The 9982-nt window shown below is 33.9% G+C and overlaps 1 protein-coding gene across 1 annotated transcript in view; it reads left to right on the top strand.

Moving 5' to 3' along the window:
• LOC111714620 (phenylalanine--tRNA ligase beta subunit) overlaps positions 1 to 9982 on the top strand; it is a 14150-nt gene that overhangs the window by 1626 nt on the left and 2542 nt on the right. The window contains exons 4-14 of the mRNA XM_023489767.1: positions 310 to 389; positions 1907 to 1968; positions 2550 to 2624; positions 4062 to 4138; positions 4824 to 4886; positions 5885 to 5986; positions 6112 to 6242; positions 6944 to 7062; positions 7504 to 7643; positions 8726 to 8849; positions 9319 to 9423. Of these exons, the coding sequence (XP_023345535.1) occupies positions 310 to 389; positions 1907 to 1968; positions 2550 to 2624; positions 4062 to 4138; positions 4824 to 4886; positions 5885 to 5986; positions 6112 to 6242; positions 6944 to 7062; positions 7504 to 7643; positions 8726 to 8849; positions 9319 to 9423 (1078 nt within the window). The remainder of the gene's footprint in view (positions 1 to 309; positions 390 to 1906; positions 1969 to 2549; positions 2625 to 4061; positions 4139 to 4823; positions 4887 to 5884; positions 5987 to 6111; positions 6243 to 6943; positions 7063 to 7503; positions 7644 to 8725; positions 8850 to 9318; positions 9424 to 9982) is intronic.

Raw genomic sequence — 9982 nt, 5'->3', positions numbered from 1 at the left:
GTAAGCCTGGTAAGATGTTCAATGTTTGGATATGAGTTGAGTAAGCCTTGTAATATGTTCAATGTTTAGATATCAGTTGAGTAAACCTGGTAAGATGTTCAATGTTTATATATGAGTTGAGTAAGCCTGGTAAGATGTTCAATGTTTGGATATGAGTTGAGTAAGCCTTGTAATATGTTCAATGTTTAGATATCAGTTGAGTAAACCTGCTAAGATGTTCAATGTTTATATATGAGTTGAGTAAGCCTTGTAAGATGTTCAATGTTTAGATATGAGGTGAGTAAACCTGGTAAGATGTTCAATGTTTAGATATGAGTTGAGCAAGCCTGAAAAGATTGAAAGGTTGGAGGTTGATCCTAGTGTGGAGGGTGTTCGGCCTCATGTTATAGGTAATCAAGGGTTACGTTTATATTTCCATTATTATCAGTAGCAGGACGACTTTCAAGGTTTAACCTTCTAAAGTCCAATGAGCATAAGACTCTAGCGCCCTGAAGGCAGTCTGGAGGTTCCACGTTGGGTTCCTTTCAGATTTAATAAACTTGATTTGATTTGATTTGATTTGATTTGATTTGATTTGATTTGATTTGATTTGATTTGATTTGATTTGATTTGATTTGATTTGATTTGATTGATGACACACACCAATTTGCAGTGTAACCAGACCCATTTCAATAAATTTGTGATTTATAAGTAGTAAAACCATTATTTATTTAACAACATCAAGTATTGCCTTAATGTCGTTTTACTCTATTTTTTTTGTTTTCTGAATATTGTCATGATATTCATAGAGATACATATTACATAAATCACATTAATATGCAGACACTGTTAAAGTCAATATTTACGAATATCTTTAAAATCAAAATTGAAAATAAAGGACCTTTTTCTTTGATCGTTTTTTTTCGACATATTTTCAGGCCCTTTTCTTTTTTGCTTTTTTGTCCCGATATTATTTGAAGAAAAAATTAGTAGACACGAGGAGGAGGGGGGGGGGGGTGATAATCATTAGATACGTAAATTTACACAACTTCAAAATAATTACAAAAATTTATAAAAAGTTTCAACGAGAGAAAATTTATAGTTAAAAGAATTTAGGAACTTAAAAATGTCTGTCATTAACTTTCCATTAACTCTTGATTCACATTAATATTCTTCAATAAAATACTGATATAATGCAAATTAACACTCACATATTAGTACAGTCATTACCAGAAAGACCCGGAATATCTTCATAATTAATCTAATTTTACAAATATGATGGATAAAACGGTAATACCTAAATAGCCCCCTGGTCCTGCCGATTCCAAAATGTAGTCTGCTTTTATTATGCGTTTAATATTACCAGAGACATATTTGTGAAGTCTGAATAACTGTCAATTAATTCCGGGTCTTTATGGCTATATGATTGTATGAAGTAACCTAACAAAATGATTATTATTTATGAAAACAATTATTGACGAGAAAAAAGCACATATTAATAGTTATTCTTAAAAATAAAAAAGGAAAGAGGACGAATTTAAAGAATTTAAACCAAAACCAAAACGTCAAAAACCGGTTCCAATTGAGCGCCGGCTCAAATCTCGAAACACTTAATACAATTTCAATTGTGGAACCAACCATGTTTCAGCCGCGTCTCAAATTTTAGACGTGGCTCAAATTCTTTAAATTCAGCCTCAGGTTCAGATTAGATAAGATTAATTAAATACCACGTAATTGAACCAAATATTGTATTATTGTAATATTATTATAGGAGCTGTACTGCGAGGTGTTGAACCAAATATTGTATTATTGTAATATTATAGGAGCTGTACTGCGAGGTGTTGAACCAAATATTGTATTATTGTAATATTATAGGAGCTGTACTGCGAGGTGTTGAACCAAATATTGTATTATTGTAATATTATAGGAGCTGTACTGCGAGGTGTTACCTTTACCAAGGATAGATACAACTCATTCATTGAACTTCAGGTATTCATCTTTAGTAATAAATTCACTTGCTTGAGAGGGAAGTGAATATTTTACTGAAAAATAATTCCCCCCCCCCCTATTTACAAAAAAATCATTTTTCCCTAAAATTTCAGTATGTTCAGATTTTTTGTGCTAAATTGGGAAAAATAAAATAAAAGATTTAGGGGGAATTTTTGTGTAAAAAATATAAGAAAGGAAGACAACTTGCCTTTTCATCTCCAATATTGAAACTTATACAAAAAATGGCAACGACAAGGGGAATGATTTTTTCCCTCTCCCTTCTCGAAGATTATTTTTCCCCCCAAGATGTTAGATATGTTAACGCAATGTGCTAAGTGTCGCTGTAGTGTTTTCAACAATTCCAAGCTTTTTTGTATACAGATTACAGATTTATAGTAAATAAGGAAATTCGGTCGTCCTTCTGAAGTGAAAGGTTTAAAAGGTACCGTTGGGAGTTTAGAACGCACTTCTTCAAATAGAAGGTTACTTGAAATTACGCTTTCAGTCCCTTTAACATTCCTTTTAGCCTATACCCCCTTTCATTTTTCGCGAACACTCCCTTTAAACATTCCTTTAATTAGGATAAGCTGCACCAGAACCTTGCTAGGAAGAGAACCCTAGCCTCTGTAGGAACTCATGATCTGGACACAATCAAGGAAAATACTCTACCATACATTCGACATGCTCTATTTGACATTCAACAAGCTGTATTTGACATTCAACATGCTATATTTGGCATTCAACATGCTATATTTGACATTCGACATGCTATATTTGACATTTGGTATGCTATATTTGATATTCGTCATGCTATATTTGACATTCAACATGCTATATTTGACATTTCGGCACGCTATATTTGACATGTATGCTATATTTGATATTCGTCATGCTATATTTGACATTCAACATGCTATATTTGACATTTAACATGCTATATTTGACATTCAACATGCTATATTTGACATCACCATGCTATATTTGACATTCACCATGCTATATTTGACATTCACCATGCTATATTTGACATTCAACATGCTTTATTTGACATTCAACATGCTATATTTGACATTCAACATGCTATATTTGACATTCAACATGCTTTATTTACATTCAACATGCTATGTTTGACATTCAACATGCTATATTTGACATTCAACTTGTTATATTTGACATTCAACATGCTTTATTTGACATTCGAAATGCTATATTTGACATTCAACATGCTATATTTGACATTTAGCATGCTATATTTGACATTCAACATGCTATATTTGACATTTAACATGCTATATTTGACATTTAACATGCTATATTTGACGTTTAACATGCTATATTTGACATTCGACATGCTATATTTGACATTCGACATGCTATATTTGACATTTAGTGTGCTATATTTGATATTCGTCATGCTATATTTGATATTTTCATGTTGTACATGACATTCGGCACGCTATATTTGACATGTATGCTATATTTGATATTCGTCATGCTTTCTTTGACATTGTCATGTTATATTTGACATGTATGCTATATTTGATATTCCTCATGCTTTATTTGACATTGTCATGTTATATTTGACATGTATGCTTCCCATGCCTGCCGGCGGTCTGGGGGGTTCATAACGGGACCTCTTTTTCAGATTTCTTTTCTAATGCTATATTTGATATTCCTCGTCCTATATTTGACATTGTCATGTTATATTTGATATTTGTCTTGCTTTTTTTTGACATTTCACATGGAAAATTTGACATTAGGTTTGTAATATTTGACATTCGACATTTAATATTTGACATTAGTCATGTAATATTTGACATTAGACTTGTAATATTTGATATTAGACTTGTAATATTTGATATTAGACTTGTAGTACTTGACATTAGTCATGTAATATTTGACATTAAACATGTAATATTTGACATTAGTCATGTAATATTGGCATTAGACATGTAATATTTGACATTAGACATGTAATATTTGACATTATACATGTAATATTTGACATTTGACATATAATATTTGACATTAGACACACTACTCTGGAAATTGAAATTGAATTTAGCAAGAAATGATAGAGTATTTTTGTCTAGGGTCCCTTTAAGTATATGGCTAAACCTCCAGCAGATATTAAATTTGTCCCTTTAAACCAGACAAAGGAGTTTACTAGGAAAGCATTATATTTATTACTTGCTGAAGTGATCAGCGTTGCCAGTGGAATTTTAAAAAGACAAAAATATTCAAAATTAAAATTTTTTAAATCGAATGCTATTGTTAAATGCCCATATCACCCCTCAGGGTACCCAATACCCATGGGTTTCCTTATAAAAATTCAGCCAATCTGGTAAGCTTTAGCTATGATATAACTAAATGAACTTTATAATTTAGATAATCTACAAGTTTCAAGTATATCAATTAGCTATGATATAACTATATGAACTTTATAATTTAGATAATCTACAAGTTTCAAGTATATCAATTTATGTCAATGAAACCTTTCACTAAAAGTCTAGATACGAAGAATGGGGGGGGAAGGTATTTCTCCCCGTCGCGCCCCCCCCCCCGTGATTCTTTAACTCTTACAACGTGAATCTAATAAAAATCTGGATGATTGTAGAGGAGGGGGGGCTGAATTGAATAATGGAAATACAATTTCCCCAATTAACCGGAAACAAAATGTTGCGTAAGCAGGGGGGGGGGGTTAAAAAATGTGTACGCCACCCCCTTTCGCATTTTTGTAATTTAGTGATTACTGATAAATGAGTTCTGAGCGCTAATAAATTTTGCTTGTTTCTTTTTTTTCTTGTTTTTATTTTTAATAAACAGTAGTATTTTTTCTAAATATTGATGCTCAGTGTTGAGTTGATGGAACTCTATTCTACAGACAGTCATCTCAAGTCCTATCTTCCAATCATTAGGAAAACCCATCTAAACACACATACCGAGTCATTCTTATCAAGTCAGTCACCCTTTGGAAGTCAAATGTCGGGTCCTGTGGCCTCTAGTTAATATGTTATGGCCTCCCAAAGTTCTGGCCTTATATTTATATTTTTTGACCTCCATTTTTCGACGAGTTTTCTTCCAATTTTACGCAAATTTTTTTCTTGACATTCCCTATATTGGTTTTAATGATGTAACGGTAATTTTTGGCAATTACTTTTAATTGGAACTAGTTCACGTCATTGCACAGGAACTACAAATGAAAAAGTTTATCTTTAAGAGATTCTTATTCGTACTGGTTCTTCTATTTAAACCTGCTTTTAGTGGATGAATGCCGAACGACCAGCTTTACAAGTCTAAAACTATAGAATGCGCAAGTCTTAAGTCGAAGTTTAAAATGTCTGTAAAATAATGATTTCAGGGTCAAATCTTTAATCCCAGGCACATATATCGAATCATATAAATGGGCGTTTTGAATAAATTATGCAAACGCTGCAATATTTGCAGAGAATCATGATTGATTGATTTAAAATGATGAGAGACTGCAAGGTTCTCCTGGGGTTAAATATTTAAGCTATAGCTTGAAGTTAAGGATTTAATTTGAGCCACAAGAAGTTTTGATTTTTCTTTCATAAGTTTTGGACTCAGAATAAGAAGTATTTGTTTAGGAGCACATAATTAGGAAGGCGACATTTATATTTTTCATTCGACAACATTTATGTTTTCAAAGATTTTAAAATTTTATCTATATTATATATCTGTTTGTTTGATAAGCCAGGGACCAGGTTTTATGAATTACGAGAAGTAGCTGAACCTCGTAGACGTCATCAAACAACTTTTCTCGGTTCAAGCTGAAGAGAGTTGGTTGAACCACGGGTTTGCTATTTCTCAAATCTGATCTTTAGTACAGTTCACGTCATTGTGTACAGCTACAACTGTACATGTTTACTGTGTACAAGATGTGTTTGATCTCTAGGGATAGTCCTGTCTACCCAGTGATCTATGACTCCAACGGGATCGTTCTCTCCCTCCCACCGATCATCAATGGAGACCATTCGAAGATCACACTCAACACAAAGTAATGTTATTATATTTTATAATAACATTATAATTTAAAAATATTTTTTTTAAAAATTAATCTTTTTAATAATAATGTTTTCCACAAAAAGTTTGCAAAAATTACTATGTTTATTTTTTACCCAGGAATGTATTCATCGAGTGTACTTGTACTGATCTAACCAAGGGAAAAATAGTTCTGGATACACTGGTTACAATGTTCTCCGAGTACTGCAGTACACCCTTCACCATAGAACCAGTAGAAACCATCTCTAAAGGTAGAATTTATGTGCGTTTCACGCACCCCTGACTCTTTAGTAAAAGTAAATTCAACCTAAAGTCTGGCCGCGTTAACCTTGTTGAGTCTAGTCCTATTGAGTGTCTGCTTTATTTACCCAATGTCCGGGCGATACAGTACAAACTTGGATTGGAAAGGTTGACCCGGCTCGGAAATATAAATGTACTATGGCTGCCCGTGGTTTACAACGTACTGTAGGTACGTACAATGCACAATTCACATCAACTTGCAGTGCCGGATTGAAATGCTTCGGGGCAAGGTTTTATAATAAGGTTGGCTACTTACTCTCGGTAAGCTCCAATGTACGAAAAATGTCGTATCCTAAGATAGATAGATAAAAACTTTATATTACGTCACCCTCGCCTCTTTAATCAGTGAAGTCATATGAGACTTTTATCTATCTATCGTAGGAGGCGACATATTCCGTACATTGAAGCACATTGAGAGTAACTTAACTTATTTTACAACCTTGCTGCTGGGTAATTTATTGTTTTCAATTACATTTTTTCCACCTTATGTTTACAGTGGGTGTATGGTGCGAAACATTTTTATCATATATTACAAATTCAAAATTACTGAACCAGAGGTGTTCTTCCAAAAAAGTCTTCCCCCNATATTTAGGAGTAGAAGAGATATATCCAACCCTGAGATATATGACGGTACTATTAAACCTATATTTAGGAGTAGAAGAGATATATCCAACCCTGAGATATAGGACGGAGACAATTAGACCTGCTGCTGTGAACGGTTTAGTTGGTGTGGAAAAATCACCGTCTGAGATTGCTACTTTACTGAGCAAGGTAAAAACGTTGTATCCATTTCTTAAAAAATGTTGATTCCCCCCTCCCTTGTTTTTCTAAGAAATGTAAAACTTTAAGGTGCAATTTTTATTTTTATGGAGGGGAATGAACATTGTCCATATCGACATTTCCATTCGAGGGGAGGTGGGCATGTCGGTCTTGTATCTATTTTTTTTTCATTCCTCCAAAAACAATATCATAATTTATGAAGGCCCGCGTGCAAATAAAATCAGAGAGATTGCTCGAGCAATGAAGTTCGAAGCGCCCCCGCGCCCTTTTTGTGAAAATGTGGAACCCCTCGTTATTTGGAGGCCAATTTTAGAAAGAGATACAAATAAAATCGGGATAAATATCGTTTTTCTTTCCTGTAAGAAAGCTGCGGAACGTGAAAGACTCCTTCAAAATATTGCGATCTTCTAAACGTAAAAATCTTTGTTTTAGATGTGCCTTGAGTCAACAGTTAATTCTGACGATACCATCACTGTAACAATTCCACCAACTAGGCATGATGTTATCCATCCTTGTGATATATACGAGGTGAGTAGTAATATCCTTGTATCCATCCTTGGGATATATATGAGGTGAGTAGTAGTATCCTTGTATCCATCCTTATGAAATCTACGAGGTGAGTAGTAGTAGCCTTGTATCCATCCTTGTGAACTCTACGAGGTGAGTATTAGTATCCTTGTATCCAATCCTTGTGATATATACGAGGTGAGTAGTAGTATGCTTGTATCCATCCTTGTGATATATACGAGGTGAGTAGTAGTATCATTGTATCCATCCTTGTGATATATTCGAGGTTGAGTAGTAGTATCCTTGTATCCATCCTTGTGATATATACGAGGTGAGTAGTAGTATCCTTGTATCCATCCTTGTGATATATACTCTCCCCTTTTGGGCATTTATAAAAATGTCGACATTTTTTTCCGGGTAACATCTTTATCGATCGGTTCAGCCGTTTTGACGATTATAAATTGGATACAGACGGACAGACTAGCCAAATGTATACTACCCAGTACCCATATTATAGATCATCGTTTGCTCATTTATAATCAATTCATATTATACATTAAGATAAAATGCTGCTTCCTTTTAGTGCGTTATTAAACAATAATAATCTTCATGGTTTTAATGGAAGATTTTTTTTCTTAATTTAGTGGTTTTTAGGCCAACATTTTTATTCTGACTCATATGAGATCTCACACAAAAATGAATCACATTTGGTGCAACTGTGATAACGTTTTTTTGTTGGATACTACTATAGACTAACACAGACTGCTTATAAGCTTTTCCTGGATAGCAGGCCCATAGTGTCCCGGCACGCCATGCTACATTTCCACTAAAAGGATTTTTGAATGACATCTAACGCCTGGCCTGTAATACCTGTTCAGGGATTAAGTTCTACAATTTTTAAAGAAATACTCTTAACTTTCAACATAAAACATATAATTTCTGAATTTTGTCTATTTTTGAAGGTTTCGTATTTCGTATCCACAGGATCTTTTAATAAATATCCCTGAATAGAAACGTCTGTTTATTGGTTGTGTACTCCAGTTGTACACAATGGACCCTGCTTTGGAAAATATCGCGTTTTCTAGCCTTTAATAGCTCTCTATTCTCTTATCTCTGTTGTACGATATATATATTGTATTTTGTAGAGTGGGTTCACTGAGGCTCTTACCTTCTCGCTATGCTCACGGGATGATGTTGGAACTAAGATGAGAAAACAGATTGAAAACATCCCAGCTGTTCATATTGCTAACCCTAAAACCTTAGAGTTTCAGGTAAACAAAGTGCATAAAACATCCCGCTGTAATCATGGTATTATTGATAAAAAATGACCAAGTTCAAATCAACATTATTACTGATTATCTGAAGTCAGTAATCATGCACAATAACAGGGGTGTATATTTTCCTGAAAATAATTCCTTCCCCTCCAGAAGTTTCGTACGTTTGCGCGGAGTGCAAAACATTTTTTTTTATGGTTTTCTTAGCTGAATTGGGGTATTTAAACTTTTTTGGAGAAAGTATCTCAAAAGATGCTAAAACTTGCCTGTTCTCTCAATTTTACATTTATTCTCCAATTGGGATTTTACAGTATACACTATACAGTAAATCAAATCAATTCAGACTTCTAGGGTTGTCTTACGTCCATTCTATAATTCCAAAATGACTTTACAAGATCGAAATTTTAGACTGGGTTTACGATTTGCAGTAAACACCCCTGTTGACAATAATTTATGTTCATTGTAGGTTGCTCGTACCGCCCTGCTTCCTGGACTGCTAAAAACTGTACAGGCAAACCGGAAAATGCCGCTGCCAATGAAACTCTTTGAGATTTCTGATGTAGTTCTGAAGGTAATACATTTCTTACGCACCAACATAGTTTATTTTTGAGATATTACCACCTAACTCTACCGTTGGAAAGTCATCAAAAAAAATTTCGCTTCATATTTTTTTTCGTGCAAAAATGTAGAAGAAAATTCTACTTAAAATTTTTGTATTTATGAAATCCCATCAAACCGCCTAAAAAATTATTGAGGGTCCTTATAGCACTTCTTTAATGCTATTATAAAGGGGGGGGGGGCACAAAACGTATTACTCTCCGGAAAATTTAAACAGTGGTTAAACATAACTTAGAATTGTCGTAGGAGGCTGATTTTTTTCATGCAAACTCAGAATTATGTATATTATGTGCATTTCTTGGTTTTGAAGGAATCTGAGCAAAAGTGCGCGCGCGCGCGCGCTTTTTGAGAAAAAATACGACTTTTTTGACAGTAAATCAATGTTAACTTCATTAATTGCACTTGAAAATTTTTCCTGACACTCTTGAAACAAATATGCGCTAAAAAAATTCAACCCCAAAGGCTTAAATGTCCGCGCGCGCGCGCAATAAAAGAAAATATCTTTGTATACT

This window comes from Eurytemora carolleeae, unplaced genomic scaffold, assembly GCF_000591075.1.
Source record: "Eurytemora carolleeae unplaced genomic scaffold, Eaff_2.0 scaffold1579, whole genome shotgun sequence".
Taxonomy (NCBI): domain Eukaryota; kingdom Metazoa; phylum Arthropoda; class Copepoda; order Calanoida; family Temoridae; genus Eurytemora; species Eurytemora carolleeae.
This window is presented reverse-complemented; position numbering and strand designations above follow the sequence as displayed.